This window comes from Cygnus olor, chromosome 1 (genome assembly GCF_009769625.2).
Source record: "Cygnus olor isolate bCygOlo1 chromosome 1, bCygOlo1.pri.v2, whole genome shotgun sequence".
NCBI lineage: Eukaryota > Metazoa > Chordata > Aves > Anseriformes > Anatidae > Cygnus > Cygnus olor.
This window is the reverse complement of record NC_049169.1, coordinates 188,061,141-188,079,885: the sequence shown is the minus strand read 5'-3', so window position 1 is coordinate 188,079,885 and position 18,745 is coordinate 188,061,141. Positions and strand designations below refer to the sequence as shown.

Genomic DNA, 18,745 nt, shown 5'->3' with positions numbered 1-18,745 from the left:
AACTCTTGTCAAAATTGGGTTAGAGTTCTATTCAGTGCTCACTTATTTGCTTTAGACCTGACTGATGCTTGGAGTTGAGGGGCTTTATATTTTTAAACTGTGGCCTGTCAAAAAGGATTTGATGGTAGTACATGAGGAATAATTTGCTAAAGCTGGCATCTGTGCAGTGAGTATGCCCATACTTCTCAAGATAGTGGTTTGGACACGTTCTCTATTATGACCGTATGTGGGCAGTTCAGTGCCACTTCTGTAGGGCAAATAAATGCAGTCATAGACCTCTTCTTTGAACTTTGTATGTGATTGGCATCATAGTGATTTCCCTTCTGAATTATACAGCTAGTGTTTAGGGATCTGCTTGAAGATGAGGTTTAAATCTTGGTTGTCTGTGCAGTGATTAACTAAATCAGTTTCTAAATTTAACTGATGCAGTTAAATTGCTTCTTGAACTGCGTGTAGATTAGTCTCTAGTGGCTCGATTTTTTTTCCATACATGCAGCTTGTAGTCTCCGTAGATTGCATTGACTATTTAAAGAGCAGTTGAATAGCAACGTAAGTATTGATTGGTTCATTACATAACTTGGTGGTGGGGGTGTGGAAGGTCCATGTGATCTTAAATTACTTAAATGACACTTTCTGAATCAAAAGGGTGTCAAAGCCTTTGTGCCTAGCTAGCATTAACTTACCAGTCCACAAAAACTCCGGTCTGCAATGCAGTTGCACAAGTTCTGCTCGGTTTGGTGTGGTTCTCAAGCGGTCTTAGGCTGGGTGCTGACAATCATGACACTGCCTCATGGTGCCTTATCAGAGAGGTGGCAAGAGGAGTACTCATCTTGCTCAGTAGCCAGCTGCTTAGGGCTATCATCACGAAGTCCGCTCTGCTTGGATTGTGGGGTCTCACTGGCTCAGTGGGATTTAAACTAACAATTACATTTTCCAAGAGAATGTCATACTCACCAGGCTAACAGCAACAGCAGCGCTGGGATGGAGACGTGCTTCTTAGCTTTTTGAGGCTGTGAACTTGGGAATACATTGTTTGAAGGGAAGGAAGAGGACCTGACTCCGCTGTCTGATGAGGGGGGTCCTCGCATCTGACTTCTGATCCTAGAACTGTTCACGTATCCTTCTTTTAAATAATATGTTTGGATAACAATGTAGCCTTGGGGGGAAAAAGGGGGAGTCTGCACAGAGGTTGGAAACACGGACAAGATGTTTTTAGATGAGAGCTCACTTTGGGGGAAGTGAGCAATGATGCATGATGATGTTGGGAACTGATGATGATTATCTCTGACCTGGTATACAAAAAAAAAGCTTGTTGTGTTGCATCGTCTTAGGGATTTTTTTGTTTTTAAAAGGCATGCATTTCACTTAAGGGAAAACTTTCAGCACAAGTCTTGTGACAAGATTTACGTAGTGACCAAAGGTATAAGAAGGAGAGCCTTTGGGTATCTTTGCATCCACTGGAGACTTTCTGTCTAGGTCAGCTGAGAAAAGGAAAGCTGGGATGTATTGTATGTGTGGAGATTAAACATTCCTGAACTGAGATGAAAACTGTATGAAGCTCAGGCAGTAACATTTATATGTTCAACTGTATCTTTTTTCATAAAGCTTGGATTGCCATTCAAGTGCTAATGATTTGTTCAATGAAAAATTAATGTAGTATGAAATCGTAATGTATGTTTAAAAGGATTTAATTATTTTGTTTCACTGCTTGCAGTATTGAGTAATGAAGCCATACCTAATTTTCAGATGCTTTGAGATATTAAGGGTAGAACTTGTTAGGCGCTACAATGAATACATTTTTTTAAACCTTTTTCGTAAGGGTGGATAGAGGCAATCTGTAGCGTAGTGCCCAAGCCTGAAATCTGTATCAGCTGATAAGCATAAAACAATCAGAAACTTACTTTGGTGTTGCAATTTTAATGGAAATGATTAAATATCTTGAGTAAAATGGAGTAGTTAGCTATTGGAAGGGAAAAAGTCGTGAAGGACAAGCTTCTAGTAAGCATGCTGTAGAGTTCTACTGTTACTTCAGGGTGTGGTTGTTAAAGAGAAATGTCATAGACATTAAAACTGCAGAATTTTTGTTTTGTTGTTTCACTTTAGTGTGTTTGGGTTCAAAATCTACTTGTGTTAAGAATGGACATCTGATTCTAGGAGACCTCTTTTCTTCAAAACAGTTTCATGATAGATCAATATTAATAATATTTTTGTCCAATATGCAAAATATGTTGAGGCAAACTCATGGCAACTTTAGAACTAAACGTTGTGGTGTGGGAGTGGGGAAAAGTAATCAAAACTTTCTTGGAAACAGCCATGTAAGAGTAATTTCAATCTGCTTTTCACAAGAGCCTACAGTGATTGTCAGGAGTCTAGATGGTTGCTCTTTCCCCTTTAACTTCAGAAATAAAATTAAAGCATGTTTTATCAATGCTTATTGCAGTCATCTGCCTTTTCTTGTGAATAAAACAAGCTTGGAAAACTTTTTTTTTTTTACTGTGCAGCTTGTTAGGTATTTATAGAACTACCCTTAAACATCTGATTGCAGCTACACAGCATTTTCATGTAGCTGCCTCAGCTATGCGTTAGAATGGTTTAAAAAAATCCATATTAATGTTTATAGTTTAAACAAATGATTTAACATTGATGCTAGTAGGAAGCATTAATTCATACCTCTCCTGTTAGATACGAGTGGCTCCAACTCCTGTTGGACCAGATGGCAGCTGCCGAAGGAGCAGTGAGACGTGGCATTGCCAAAAGCAAGGACTGCAGAGCAGAGACCAAGCTAGTAAACTCTGCTGCCCAGGGGCTGTGGGGTGCATGAAGGACACAATAGCCTTCTTTGCTGTGTTGGAAGCTGGAGTGGAGAGTAGGAAGGCAGTGGTCCTAGAAGGACCTGGAAGGAGAAGAGAGCCCTGTCAGTAGGGTTCCTATCAAGGAAGAAAAAGTTAGACTAGTGCTCTAAAATGTGGGCAAGGCATCTTATTAGCCATTAGTTTAAAAGTGATCGGATTTTCTTCAGGTGTTTGTTGGATTTTGATAGATGGAAGTTCTCTCAAAGTATGAAATATGAATGATGTAATCAGTTTAACATATACATACTACTTACTCTAAGGTATTTGATGACAAAGTGATGGGAAACAAGTTATGTTAAGAAGTGTTGTGTTTGCTGTGACTTGGAGGAATTGAGGCTTTCTAGACTGGTATTTCAAAACATAGAGCGAGTAGGTTCCTCTGATTTTTTTTAATGGTTTATTGTTGATTCAACCCCACACATTTGAAAGCTTTTTTTTTTAAAAAAAAAAGGCCATCAGACTTGAGCAGGAGTGAAGAGCAACTGCTTTTCTCAAGATGTAATGCTGTCTTTCATCTGACTGGAGACATGCTGTTCCTGAAAAGAAGGCAGCAGTTTCTGCTGAGTTTCTACCCACCCTTCTCTTTCAGAGTACTGTCTGTTTATTGGGCGGGGAGGGACACACACTAAAAGAAAACTTAATGCCTTTTAAATTAATTTTGTCTTAAATTTTTACAGATACATGCTGTTTTTCTTGTAAATAAACAATTGAAACCAATATATACCACATTAACGTTTACCAAAAGCATCTTTCTATGAAAAAGATAGAAATGATGCAGGTATGAATTTCTCATTTGGCTAACAAGAGACATAGCATTTGTAATGCATGCAGGAGAAATGTCACGTAATACAGTCCTTACAACATGACAGATGCCTCTGTGACTCTGAAGAATAAATATATACAAAATGCCTGTTTTCCATCTGTCTGATAAGATTTTATTGGCCTCAGAGTTTACTGGGACTCCTAGGTGATTTTGGTAAATGTGACAGCAGAGGGTGACAGAAAATTACAACAACTCTGAACTCTTTGTCATAATTCTGTTTTTCTACCAATAAGATGAACAAGACTTCAATCCTCTTTCTATGACAATATTGACAGTGTTTCTTTCTTGTGGAAAACAGTTATTAATCTCCCGGACCAATACATCTTTCAGGTCTAGTTACAATATTTTAAGTAATCATGTTCGTTTAGCTTGCTATTCACCCGTGCAGTTCAATGCTGTAACTGACCTTTTGAAGGCCTCTATTCTGTTTCAGTATGAAATGAGTTTAGTCTGATTCACCGTTGTTTTTCCCTTCGTTCTGAAGCAGATTGAGTGCTCTCACTGTCACTTACGTGGCCTCAGCCATAAGGACAGTAACTCCATAAACTGCTTTGACTTCTTTCCTCCGGATTATGTTTCTGCTCACATGTGACTGATTCCAGCCCTGAAAGCAGCTCAGCCAGGAGCAGCAGCTTCAATGGGAGAAATGTTGAAATGGAATGGGAAGAGGAATCCATTTAATTAAAGCAAGGAGTAGTTGGCTTGCAGCTGTCTTAAAAAGCACAGCTGTAAGTGGAGTGGGTCCTAAGGCAATAGCTGGGTTTTGCTTCTGAGAAGGAAACACAACTCATCTTGTGGTTAAAGCTTCATTGCTAAGAATCAGTGTGATCTAGGTCCAATTTCCGATCCTTACACGGGCTTTGTGTGCTTGTAAGCATCATCAAATAGCTTTGTCTCCCAGCTGCATAGCTGAGATGCTGCTTGCCTTTGTCAAGTTTGGAGAGGAAATTTAATGTCTGGGTGTACAGATAGTGTAGTAACACAGGTACCACGTAACCTTAGTGTAACAGGCTTCCTGAAGCTAGTCTGCAGTGGCAGCCTTGTCAGACAGGGGCAGTCCATTTCTTCTTCACTGTTTTTTCGTTGGCCTTATTGCCAAGGCTTTGGTTTGTGGCTTGCTGCTGGCAAGATGAGTGCCAGCTAGTGGGTAAGATGAGGTCCTTCCCCCAGCGTTTGGTGGCCGAGTAAGTTGTAGGGAAAGAGAGGGTAGATAAAGAGAGGGTGTGTGAGGGGTGTGATAATTATATAAACAAAGAAGATTCTCCCCATGTATTTAAAATAAGTTCCACAAAATATATTTAAATGCACCCATTTGAAATACTCAAACAAAGATAACTTTAAAAATGATTTAGTGTTACTGGTAATCTCTATCCCCAGTAACTAACTGGAAGAAGTCACTTAAGCTTCTTCTAAGGGATAGATTATATATGCTAAGATTTTTTTTTCCTTGAAGCTGGTTTCTGGAGCACTTCTACCCTGCCAGCACCATGGAGATGTGTTGATACGCTGCCAGATTTCATGGAACACAGCTTTTCAGCCTTCCGAGCCTTGAAAAGGGATTCTTACGGAAGGCTAACTGCTGTATTTGGTCTGAGACTCACGATGGTTTTATAGTAGCTTATTTGTCTCATAATGGGAGTTACTGTATGTGTAGCGAGGAAATCTCTTAAGTGCTACAAATAAGATTTTGTAAGCCAGTATTGCTGTATCAAAGCACGTTATTTTTTCTAATGCCTGATGTTCATTTAAAAAGAAAACAACCCCCCCCAAAACTGAGACAAGGATTATAGATTGAATTATTAGGAAGCTAATGCAGAGCAGAACATTGACATATGTATATGGGATGCTAGTAAAAGGGAAAATGTGACAAAAGAAGTAGAGACACCAAGGGGAAGTAATGTTTTATATCTGGGGAGATGTAGCTGCTTTTGATCTTTGTATATTAATGTGCTTCATATACTAATTAAATAGTAGATGTATCACATTCACTTTTTTTTGTATTAGGCTACAGGTTTTTCTCTTAGTATACTGTTCATGGTGAAAGATGTGAATTGGTATCTGTCCAGGTAACTTAATTTTTGAAACATGTCATCAGTAGTGATGAGGCAGGAAAGAGGTATGATCCGTTCTGATCTCTGCTGGACATGCCTGTTACTTGATTATAATTCAGTTATAGATGTATATGGATTTTTTGCGGTTCTAATAACTGTGTGCGGTGCCATCTGTAAGTATTACTATTTTAATTTATGAACTGGAAAATTATGAGTTGCTATTTTCTTGTTTGAAAGATGAATGGTTTTTGTGGTTAGCTTGAAGATGGTAACCATGTGGAAAACACAGAAGAAGGCTACCTCAGAGAGAAATTGCATCATGAGTGCTCAAGTTACCAAACTCGGGCAGATAACGTGTAGGAGAGATCTGAAAAGTATCCAGGCAAACCTCTACTCAGTGGTCAGCCCTCCTTAGGCACGGAAGCAAAAATAACCATACAGAGCTGCAGAATACCTGGCTGCAGTAATGCTGGTGCTTAGTTAAGACTGCTTCGTGTTTCATGGGTTGTGTGCTTGTTTTCCCTACTGTCTTTTGATGTACTTCTGACACTCGGGGCATCTTTCTTAACTTATGCACCAGATCTTGGTCACCTAAGGCTTTGTGATAGGCTGTAGTCCATCTTCTGGTGACTGGCGTGCTTTGTGGGAACAGATGGCGTACTTGGCTCGGGATGAAAATAGTTGGGAGTTTTTATGTTGCTTTACTTAGACTCAGCTGTTAATAACAGGATGTAATCACAAAATATTTTCCCACTTTTTCCCTTAAAATGAACCCAAAATAAACTTTTTTTTTCCCCACATAGACTTACCAGAAACTTGGAAGGGTTGCTTACGTAGGGAAAGGGAAATATTTGTAGTAGTGTCATAATTGGGAAAATTAAGGAAATCCAGAGTTCAGTGCTGAAATCCCTTGATGGGAGTAGGTGGGAGGCTCTGCCTTGAGGAATTTTAAGATTGCTGGTTTATGTTATGTTAACATAAATCTTCATGGGTTGTGTTGTGCTGGAGACATGTGCCAGGAAGTTCATGCTGCTGTCTCGAAGGCCTTGGTTTTCAGGTGGGTGCTGCAGTTGCTTGACTGCGAGGTTTTTTAGGCATTGTGATGTACGGTGGTGGCCTGAACATTGTTAGAGTTGTTTCCCAGTGGGAAAGTCTGTCCTGCCTGATGAGAACTGGGACTCTGGGAGGCCCACTAGGAGCCGAGGCAAAGATTAATGCTGAATTGTCAGGGTACAAAATGGGTTTTCTTTCCAGTTTGACCTATGTCATTGCATTCTTCCATCATCCCAGAGTGTCATGTGTATAATAAATATATATCTACATGTAATGCATGCATACATGTGTATATATATCAAATATATATGTGCACACTGTGTATGTGTATATATACAATAAATAAATACATGTCTGTGTATATTATACACGTTAGATTTTTGGTCTTACATGAAAAATAACTGTGAGAACTTAGCACTTCCCAATGATATTTTAGATTAACTGCAGAGGGGAAAGTTTTAGAACAACAGACTTTTTTTTTTTTTGAAAAATGCTTTTCTGAAAGGATTCTAATGGTAAATAAATATTAGATTCTAAAGGAAATAGGGAACACTGTATTGCTGTAAAATGGGTGTTATTGGACATGGAGTGGATCTTTCATCGCTTTTGTACTTTCCCCTGCAATTTAGGGTTAATTGGAGTCCTGAGAACCAAGTTACTGAATTTGCTTCTGGTTTAGCTTAAGGTGATTTGAGGATTTGAACTCCATGTGCTCACTGCGGACTGGATCCTGAAGGTCTTAATGTTATGCCTTTGTCACATGGGCTGTGACCCAGACAGGTATTTCAAGCACTTTAAATCCAGTAAGGCTCTGTTAAATGGGATCAGGGTAAGTCAGCAAGGCCTATCTGCAATTTACATTTTCTTTAATCAAGGAATTAGCTTCTGATAACAGTTAGTGTTTGTGAAGGAGGAGGGTTGGTACAAGTGTGTTCTAAACAGGCTCCGAGAGTGATATCTGCGTTATTGTAGTTTAAATGTGAAGAAAAAGCATTTTTAGTATTGCAGTTTATTTAATATTCTCTTACAGAAGTTGGTCCAGCATCAAATTGTCTAAAGTAGCCTGCAATACCTTACAGTAATGATGTTGCTGATGTTCTCGTATTACCAAACTATTAAATTTCTGTAATACAGAAAAAAAGTGACTTTCCATAATTCAAAATAAACTGCTAGAAGAATATGTACAGGAATGCTTGCTTTAGCTGTGTTTTGGTTGCCTAAGATTTAAAAGGTCATCATTCGAGAGACCTTATTGAAAGAATTGAAGTTACAGTAGTCTCTTGGTAGTTTATAGTAAATTGGAAAGTGATAAGCCACTCTGCCTTTTTTTTTTAGTCGTCAGATTGATGAAGAGGGAATCTGTGTTTTTAATGATGCTTTTGGTCTGAAGTCCTGTCAGATCATGAAACATGCAGACACACCTCCTCTAGGTGGGAAGGAAATGTCCTGGTATGCTTGACTGTTAGCTGAATAATATTTGTGAAATAATGGTGTTCTTCTTGTTGGCGTTAGATTTTACTGCCCTGTAAAGAGAAGAGTAAGAGAAGCAGTGAAGAGAAGAGATAAGAGCAGCTAGAAAAATTAACAGGTACCAGGTAGGTAGGAATCAGTAGTGTTTTAAGTGTATTGCAAAGTGTTTGAACCATGATTTCCTTTAAGGCTAGATTTATCTTAGCTATTTCATGGGAATGCTTCTGCTGGGCGGTATGACACGTAGACACTTTTCTGGGTACCTGGGCTGCTGAGTTTCCCCGTAGTGAGGGTGAACTGTGTGACTTTATCTACGCTATTAACTCTGTACTCAAACTTGATGAGATCCGTAGAGATGACATCTGGAAAGAATTTTGACCTGGTATTGGATGTCTGTTCCTGACCTAATTAGCTTGGCTGTATAACTAGCTCTCCACTGCTTTGTGGTTGTGCTGCTTTTGACCTCATACAGTTTTTACTCCTCGCTGAATGTCATAAAGGTGAAAAGAAAATAAGATTTTACAAGATGCCATTTTTCCCATCAGTGTTCTTTCAGTACTTGCACATTTTCATATGTGTAATCATTGGGTTTTCAAAGTAGCAAGAGCTGAAAAAATCTAGCCGACGTATGGTTTGCATATGCTGGGATGATACAGAAGCTGGGGGGGGGAAGGGAGGAGATTTTCAATCCAAGTCTTTGTTGTGCCCTAGGACAAAGCGTTTCTGCTTTCTTAACTCAGTGCTGAGTTCCTTGTCCTTGTTCTGGCTGAGTGCTTCTTTACAAGAGATGGTATGTTTAAAGGCTTCTTTGAGAGGTACACTGTAGTGCATGCAGTAAAGTATCTTTGTATTTAGTTCTTTCACCTCTGCTTAAAAAATGAAGAGCTGCCACTATTTCTGAGAATGCACAAGGAAAATATTTTTCAGTTGCTGTACAAAACTATTGAATAAAATCTAAACAAGCTTCAGCAAATGCATAGTGTATATTTTCAGTAAAGTCAAACAGAAATAAAGAAAAACAAATGGTGACTCAGTTCAGTTCTGTTTGTTTGAATAGGAGAAGGGATGATAAATTCTTGGAGTATGATACAGATTTCAAGAAAGGTCATATGAAAGAAAAATGTTTTCAGTGCAGCCTAAGTACTTGCTTTATTGAAACAAGTCCATTTTTAAGATAGCAAAACCCAAGCAAATGCTCTTATGTGACTTGAAAAGCCATCTTTCTTGTGCACACTTGTAAAATTTACACAGTAGTTGGTGTTAGCATAGTAGCATTAAGTTGGAAGAGTAAAATGGACGGCGGCAGTAAGGTTTTCTTAATGTATAAAGGAAGCTGAACAGATGTTCAGAACAGTATGGAATATTCCTTCTTCCCCAGACCACCATCCCTCTCACCCCGAGCCATCTGGAGAGGACTGTGTGCAGGATGAGCAGCCATCACGCTATGAACACCACTAATGTGTCACCTCTTTTGTTGGTACTTTACACTGGTCACCGTGCATTCAGGGGAAAGCAACAATGTCAGTTGTCATCATTGCGTGTGTGGTTAATTATCCCCACGGATATGGAAAGAAGATGAGAAATTGTTGTTTAGACTGAACAATAAAATACACCTTGTGGTGGTTAGTCTGGATTTGCACTCATGCAGGCACAATTCAACTTTTTTTTTCACTGTTCACTGTGCTAGTGTTGCAGTGGGGCACCTTTTACCCTTAAACAGTGTCCTGTTAAACCAAATTTAAATTTATCTATTTGTTTGCGTTCAGCAAAACTTTTGTATATGTTTTTCCTGTGTTTTGTTCCATGCTTTTAATGTCTTATTCTATTTTTTAACCTTTATTTTTTTTTTCCCAGCGACAAGTATACCACTGGTGGATGCCTCCCAGTTTACTTTGATTTCTTTAGTATCCTCTAGCCTTCCTTAGAGAGAGAGCGTGAGCAGCATTTTGGCTTAATGAAACAGATTTTGGTTAGAGAAAGGACAGCTTATGATCTTAGCAATGAGAGACTGGTCATGTGTGAAGGTGTCCTGGATCTTCTGTTTCCTGATACAGGATGAGTAGAAAGGAGTAGGTGGAACCTATGTGGGCAGAGTGATTGAATTCAGTATAGCAAGCTATTGTATTGTGCTGTCTGTGAACCTTCATTAAATTTCAGGGGTGCAAATCTTTCCCAAAATAGGTATCTCAGTAGCAGGTAACAAGGAAGATTGAGTTATGTTAATGAATGAGAAATCTTATTTAAAAATATAAAAATTTCACTGGGACAACATTGTTTTTCGTCCATTGTTTCATGTTTCTTTTTATGGAAAATAGCTTAAAGAATGTGAATCTGACATTAGTTTCAAGAAGGTTACTTGAAAACGAAATGTTTAAAGCCTGAAACTACTCACTTAAAGTAGTTTATTGTACTACGCTAGTAGAAGGTGAATCAGAAGAAGTTGACTACCAAACAAGTATCTCAGGTGGCTTTCAGAGGAAAAACATAGGGGGTGAGGGAAGGATAAAACTATCTGAGGAATATCATCCAAATCAGTGGATTTTACAATGAGAAAACTTAGTACAGGAAAAAATGATATTCCACAGATAATGCTCTAGTTAGACCTAAAAAGAAAAATAGTGCTGTTCTCCAGAAATGAAGATAAAAGCGGTAACCTCAGTTACACTGCCGATTGTCTGTATGCTTGCTTCATTAGCAGAGCATGAAGTATCTTTTATTTCTTCCTCTAACAATGGCAAAGCCACTTAATTGTATGAGATGAATGTGATCCTTTATTTTGGAGCAAAAGATGAAACATCATCATAATTTGTCTGTACTTCATATTGTCACAATTTTTATCTCCTTGGAAACTGCTGGGGAAAAATGATTTGGAGAAAAGTTGGTGTTAGGATTGTATCTCTGAAATGATTTATTTCTGTTGGGAAGAAAGAATGTAAAGCAGTAATGTCCCTCGGTCTTGTTCATTGTGGCATGCTTAATAGGTGGCGGACTGTAGACAATCACAAAATCACGGAATATCCTGAGCTGGAAGGGACCCACAAGGATCATTGAGTCCAACTCCTGGCTCCACATAGGACCACCCAAAAACCAAACCATGTGTCTGAGAGCGTTGTCCAAATGTTCCCTGAACTCCAGCAGGCTCGGGGCCGTGACCACTGCCCTGGGGAGCCTGTCCCAGTGCCCGACCACCCTCTGGGTGCAGAACCTTTCCCTAACCCCCAGCCTGACCCTCCCCTGTCCCAGCTCCATGCCGTTCCCTCGGGTCCTGTCGCTGTCCCCAGAGAGCAGAGCTCAGCGCCTGCCCCTCCGCTCCCCTCGTGAGGGAGCTGCAGGCCGCCATGAGGCCTCCCCTCAGCCTGCTCTGCTCTGGGCTGAGCAAACCAAGTACTTAAGTGGAAGTTGTTGGGACCTTTGATGCTACTACATCTTGGGAGAGAAACAAATATCTTCTTGAACCACGATCAACAGGTAATGCAAAGATGGGGTTTTAGAAAACTAAGAAAAGAAAAAATCATCCGTCAAACTTGAGAGAATATAAGGCAGATTTCTAACTTGTCTTCAAAGTTGTTTTTAATAGTTTAAAACAACTTTTATGTTATAATCCTTAATTTAATGGAAAAAATAACTATTTCAGGTTAAATCATTCTCAAAACCTTTTTCCCCTGCATTAATGAATGTCATCTTGTGTATATTTGTTTAGAGTTAATGTTAGTGTAAAATCTAGGTAATTGCAAGCTGAAATGTTCAGTGTTGTGGAGATCCATTTACATTTTTTTCACTCCCAATGCTTTAAGTAGAGGAAACTTCTGAATTGATGTATTCACCTTCTAATGATTGAGTAAACTTTGTGTTGCTGGCCCATGGTGTTAGCACAGGTAACTACTGACTCAACAATTTTGTTACACTTTTCATAGGATTTTTGGATATGCAGAGGGTTGTCTAGGGAAACCTAGGCCCATAAAATAGGTTGTAAGTAAACAAAACCAAACTCTATCTCCTTCTCTGTCCTTTCTCTTGTCATTACTGAATGTCTTTTTCCTTCATAATATCATTGAACCATAAGATATGTTCTGAAGAGCTCAGTGCAGACAAAACCCCAGCCAAATTAAAAAAAAAAAAAAGGCAACAAAACAACACCCTCTAAGTTTATAAAACTTCAGAAATAGTTTACTGCAACAGCTATTACAGTAAGAGCTCTGTTAATGTGGAGAAGGACAGCAAAAACAGCGCTCTGGGTTCATTCATCTTCCTGCTTTCCCTTCTTCTCTCATTTAACATATGCAAAGCATCTAGAACTATAAACATGACTAGCAAAATGGACAGTATTACCAAATCGGGTGCAATGCAAAGATGGAAATCTAGGGTTTTCAGTTGGGTGGTAGGACATCAAGTATTGCAACATGTAGCTGCCTGCAGACGTTTGAAAAGTTAAAAGTACCCTATGCATAGAGGCAATGTGATTTAAGTAGGAGGCAGTGTAATTGGATTGTGGGACTAGAGGCAGGGAAACCTACGGCATTTCTGTTTTGAGAGGTGGAATTCATTCAGTTTTACATTCAGACACCTAAATTTAGGTGGCTGCATAGCAGAGGCTATGCTTGAGGAATGCGAGCTCTCTTTATTGTGCTTGTACTTATCCATCAATAGATGCAGTAATTTAGTTCTCTAGGCTTCTGAACTCTCATGAGAGACATAGACGCTGAGCTCCTGTGTGTGTAATACAAACGTAGGTGTTTAATTTTGAATGGAATCCCATCCACTCCACCAGTTCCAGTGAGCTACATATTCAAGCCATCTCTTTCTTTGCCATAGAAAGTGAATTGTGGTAGTTTCTCTTTTTTTATAGAGGGCTGTGAGATTCATCAGTGAAAAGCTCTAATGCTTCCTGACAATAATAGAATGTATTCAGAGAAAAATTGGGATGAATATATGGAAAGCTTTTTTTTTGTGGCAAGTAGGTTCAGCTTTGTTATATTCTACTAGTGAGTATAAGAAGTAATCTCCTCTCAAGAGCTTTGAAAAAAAGGAGTTGAACAATGTCTTTGAGGAAAATGAAATAAGGGAACATTCACATGGAGAGGGACTGTATAATAAATTGGTGTTCATTTCACAGAGTTAGTGATTATATAAAGAACTTTAATATCGTAAGAATCATGAAATCCAGTCACATACTTCTCATGTTGGTGGGATGTTTTTAGTGTAAATGACAGTGCCTGTGGGGGACGTGGAAGGGCAAAGGCAGGTTCTAGGAGCAGCTGTTGGTTTGAGTTTTTGCCAGTTCAAATACTTGAAAACCCCACTTGCCTCTTATAATAGTCCTGCTCTGCTGTTGTTTAGAAAGATTGTACATTGTGTTTGTCGTCTTTCATCTTTGTTACTGTACATCTGCTTCCTACTCGATTTTTAAATCTGCCTCGCCAAGGCAACGTCAAGCTCCTTGCATGCAGTTTAACAGCTGCTGGCCGCAGGAAGTCGGTCTGAGGTGACCTGGGGCGATGCTTTGGAAGAGCAGGAAGAAAAGCACCGATTCCTCCGTTGTTTCTATCTGTATGTACCCCGCTATCTTGTAAAGCAGTAACTGCCAGATAAGTGCCTTCTAATTTGAAAGCATGAGGCAGTTAAGCACAGTATTATGGGGGAAGAGGGGGAAGGAAAAAGGAAGTGAGAATATTGAGGGAACATACCTAAAGTGAATTTTAATGGGATGATCTAAGCTAATTCTAGTTTCTGATGTGCTGCCCTTTCCAAATGTGCATGGAAATCGAGTTAACCGTGCTCTTGTTGATGTCTGTAGGGTTTGGAGAGCAGCGTCTGTTTGTGCTCCAGTCGGAGTTGTGTCCAGCGAGATGTCGTCTCTGGTCTACATCCAACGTGCCAGTACACAGAAAGCATGTGTGGATGTAGGGGGATGTTACATGATGTCCACCCCTCTTTTTCTTCCTCCCCTGTATCACTGCTGGTGATAAGCTGAGGCTGAAGAGTGGCCTGAAAAAACACAGAGAGGAACGTGGAACTCAGTGAGCCACCGTTACCATAACCGTATTCACTGCACACCACAAACCCAGGGTGGCCGCTTTTAATTCCCTGAGATTTCCTTGGAAAATACAGCATCTTAGCCTCTCTAATGACTCCTAATACTTCAATTGGGAGAGAATAATCTGTCTGATGTTTGTTTTGGATACAGAGATTTAATTTAGTTACCTGTAAACAGGAGTTACGGGCAAGCCAGAATCCACAGTAGATCATACAGCTAAAGCAAACGTCTTATCTCTGAAAGTCCATCCGACCTCTGTGCAGGTTGTTGTTGTCTGGGGATGGTTCTGCAGAACTGAAGCTAGAAGTGTGCTCCTCAGAGGGGCAGCGTGCACCCAGCTTCTGGCTGGCCCCAGCACCTTGCACGGCTGGTGGGAAGAAGCTTGGTAACTGCAGAAGGTGAGAGGGGGCTGGCTCAGGGTCAGAAAGAAAACCACAGGAAAGCAGGTTTTATTCTGCTGGTTTTTGGTCTTTTTATTTTAAACTGATCTTACTTATATAAAAAAAAAAAAGAGTATGAACATGTATAGTAAATAGAGAAAAACAAATTTCCAATAACTTGAAAAACAAAACAAACCCACAATTGCGACCTCCTTCCCCCTTAAAAAAAAAAAAAGCAACAACCCACGATCCTACAGTATCACGGTTGCCTTCTTCACTAGTGTGTTTTAGTGATGAGTTGCACAAGAAAACTGGTTCCAAGGAAAAAACACTTTCTGATGGTAAGTCACCCATCAATATTTCAGAACGGGCTTGTATTTCCCCCATAGTTGCAATGCTGCATTCCGAAGATACTCCTTAATAATTATGAATTTCCAGTTTGTATCTATTTTGCTCAAGTTCAGCAAACTGATTGCATTGGATATTAAGTAATACTTCTAAATATCTCTGTAGAGGGATACAAAAACAGAGAACAAGCATTTCGATGGTCTAATAGAATAAAAATGGTTCCTCTGTTGCCTTTGTTATATTGTTTAAAAATTAGCAGGCTCAATTGGCTTTAAATTATGCCATATTCAAATAAACCATTTTATATTAAATATAAAATACAATTCAAGACTGCTGCTTGGAAGTCATGAGCCTATTTCTCTCTGGGCTGTTATGAAGTCATCTTATAGTTCAAATAATTTGCTTTTTACTAATTAAGATTTGTCAGCTTTTTATAAGTGTCCTTGAGAAGAAAATATTTTAAACCTTTGGGGGGAAAAAGTCATTACTAAAATTGCTATACCACATATGAAAAGCAAAAAGGTCTTTTTTAATTTACTAATATGATTGTAATTATAGAAATTGGAAGCCCATTTTAATTGCTTTAGTGTAATAAAAAAGAAATATTAGTTAAGTCTCTTCCACATGAACTTGTGCCCTTGATAGTATTATGAATTTGTCACTCCAGAATATTTTAGTGCCACATGGTCTTTATTTATGAATTACATTCCATTTAGTTCATGGGTATCGAATTGCCAGTACTGGAGAAGGCTAATCAAGTTGACTCATAATTGTGTTAAGCAGTTCTGTTTAAAATGGCACTAAGTTTTGTTTTTCTTAATATGCTGTCCTTTTACCTTTGGAAGAATTCTGTTCCATTTGGGCATCCTTGCTGTCAAAGTTGTTTTCTACAGGATAGTGTTGCTTAAGCCCTTTTGTGATACTCTTCCCTTTGTTGAATTTGTTGAATGCAAAAAAATGTGGGGTGCTGCACGTGGGACGGAGCAGTGCCGGGCACGGGCACAGGCTGGGAGGCCCTGTGCCTGTCAGTGTTCAAGAGACATTTGGGCAGGGCCCTCAACAATACGCTTTAACGTTGGTTAGCCCTGAAGAGGTCAGGCAGTTGGCCTTGGTGATCTTTGCAGATCACTTCCAACTGAGCTTTTCTATACTATTTTCTCTATCCTAGTTTTTTTCTGGTTTTCCAAGAAGGCCAGTTCTAACAGCCTTTGTTTTCTCAGATAAATGTCTTCCCTCATCTGGCTTGTGTCCAAAATCTGGTAAATACATGCGCTTACCTGAGACTGCTGTTCAAAAACACCGATGGAAAACTGTCTTTCTCATCACATTACAACTTCTTTCTTAATCTCACCCGGTGTATTTCTGCATAGGTGCAATGCCCTTATCTGTCAGATGAGTTTATCATTTTGATTGAAAAGCTGTCGGAGCAAGGTTTGGTCAGCATCTGACACAGTTACAGGGCTGTAAAGCGTGGATGGTCAGTCTGTGGCCTGCTGGGCAAATGCTCTGTGCCAAGGCAGTGACCCGGCTCGCTCCAGACAGCATCCTCTTCTGTGAGTCCTGGGGGAATTGCCAGTTTTGAATAAATGCAAGTGTGCTCTGAAGTCCGGTGATTCTACTAAGCATTTGTACGCTGTGACACAGGTCTCTGTATGCAATAAATAGTATGCTTGCCTTGGGTTTGGTGCATGTTATTTATGTGGACTGCATCCTCTGAGTGTACTTGCTTATCTCTCGTCATGTTCTGGCTTGAGTACATGACTCCAGTGTCTCGGTAGAAATGGTACAATGCCTTACGACAGGAAGACTGAAGCAAGTGCTTTAAAAGAAGAAAGATGAAGTATGTTTTGCAGAAAAACGCTGGATGTGTGCTGTTTAAATTCCTAGCTTGTATTTCCACTGTTGTAAATACACTGTCTTTTTTTTGTGTAAATTCCAGGTTGAGCCATGCCTTTGGTGAAAAGGAATATCGAACCAAGGCATCTCTGCCGAGGAGCTCTGCCAGAGGGAATAACTAGTGAACTGGAATGTGTAACGAATAGTACCCTCGCTGCTATCATCCGCCAGCTAAGCAGCTTAAGTAAGTATCTGTATCTTCCTGCAAGCATTTGATTGCTGATGGGAAAACTGAATAAATGAAAGGCTCCGAGATAGCTTGTTTTAAATAGCAAAACTATGATACAGAACACTGTTACTGACAATAATATAATGCTACTTCATTACTTTTATGCTGTCATGTATTTTTAGTTTTGTACAAGCAGACCCTCTCTAAGATTAAGATTTTTTTTAAGGGAAAAAAACCAACTATGGATAGTAAACTAGTGATTTGTTTTTAAAGTGTAAGAAATTGATGCAGGAAACAAAGCTAGCACTTGAGTTGTTCTTGGCCTTCAGTTGTATGAGATGAAGGCAGCCAAGTCTTCTGCTTCTTGTCATTAAATGACATTTGACTGAACTTTCAGTTTATTTAAAGTGTTATTTCTTAAGGCTTTTCTTTGTGTGTGAACGATTAATATGAACAGAATAAAAAACATACATCAAAAGAATAGAATTCGCCATAACAAACCTGCAGACTACTCTTAGCATTATCTTTACAGAGAAGAGCCTGCACAGTACACCTATCAGTTGACCCTACAGCTAGCAATTCTAGAAGCATGTCTGGAGTGCGTGCAAGAAGAATAATACTTCTTAATGAGAAGACAGATGTCTTCAGAGAGTGTTTAACAGTCAGCAGCTGTTGTTTGTGTCGATAATTCTGGTCCTAGAAAAGAAATGATCACTTCATCAGCTTTTTACTTTGTAAATGTAAACGGTTTAAGAGCATTAGAAAGTCCCCACGGTTAGACTGTGGGTCCCACTAGCCCGGTGTTCAGTTTGTGATGATAGCAAATAGCCTATGATTAGGGAAAGAGTACAAGAAACACATCATGTTCCACTTCCTAGTAGTCAGTGATTAGGGATTTTTCTAAGCTGGAGGTCTATCTGAATCATCCTATGTAACAAGCATTTGTAAACCTGTCATCTGTGGGATTGTTTAGATGTGCTCAGATAGGACTGTACTTCTTTCACACACAGTGACCTATGGCAAAATGTCCCACAATAGAAATTGTTCCATTTCTTTCTGATACCTACAAAAAATAATGGAAAGTGATTACCTCCCACATACTTCTGTATTAGCTGTGATTTTATAAATCATTATTGCGTCCTACTAGTGATATCTAGAAGTTGGAATGTCCTGATCTGTTAACACTTTTGGATTAGAAACCTTTTTGTAATTTTGATGGTGGTTATTTGTGCCTTGGATATTGAAGTTAGATTTTTTTTAAAATGTGGAGTCCCATCATAGTCCAAAGAGTGTCACAGTGACTTTTTATCATAAGTTCCCTAAAAGTTTATAAAACCTTTTTTTCCCTGCTAAACTTTGAGATGACACTTTCAGAAAAGTCTCTAAGTAATTGTCAGATCTCTTTTGAGCAGTAGCTGCTGATTTAGAGCCTAAAGTTATTTATAGTTAAAGTGCATTTGCATTTACTGTCACTGAGTTTCACTTACCATTTTATTAGGCAGTTTCTCAGTATCAACATCCTTAAGCTTCAGAAAATTGAGAAGAAAGGCTGATGCCTCCTGATAACATTCAAGGATATCTGACCTTGTTTTGGTGTTAACACAATGATGGCCAGAGTGTGGGTAGTACCTTTCACTTCTCTGGCTTGTTAAGTCTTGCTAGAAATGTC

At 39.2% G+C, this 18,745-nt stretch overlaps 1 protein-coding gene across 5 annotated transcripts in view; it reads left to right on the top strand.

Annotated features, from left to right (window-relative positions):
- The window catches only part of WASF3 (WASP family member 3), a 64,792-nt gene that overhangs the window by 23,848 nt on the left and 22,199 nt on the right, over positions 1-18,745 (top strand). For 3 of the 5 annotated variants that reach the window (XM_040543933.1, XM_040543931.1, XM_040543930.1), the window contains one exon: positions 16,951-17,091. In XM_040543933.1, the coding sequence (XP_040399867.1) occupies positions 16,959-17,091 (133 nt within the window). In that variant the 5' untranslated portion in view covers positions 16,951-16,958. Of the gene's footprint in view, positions 1-3,236; positions 3,248-16,950; positions 17,092-18,745 lie in introns of those variants that run through there. The other 2 variants (XM_040543932.1, XM_040543934.1) reach the window with 2 other exon arrangements.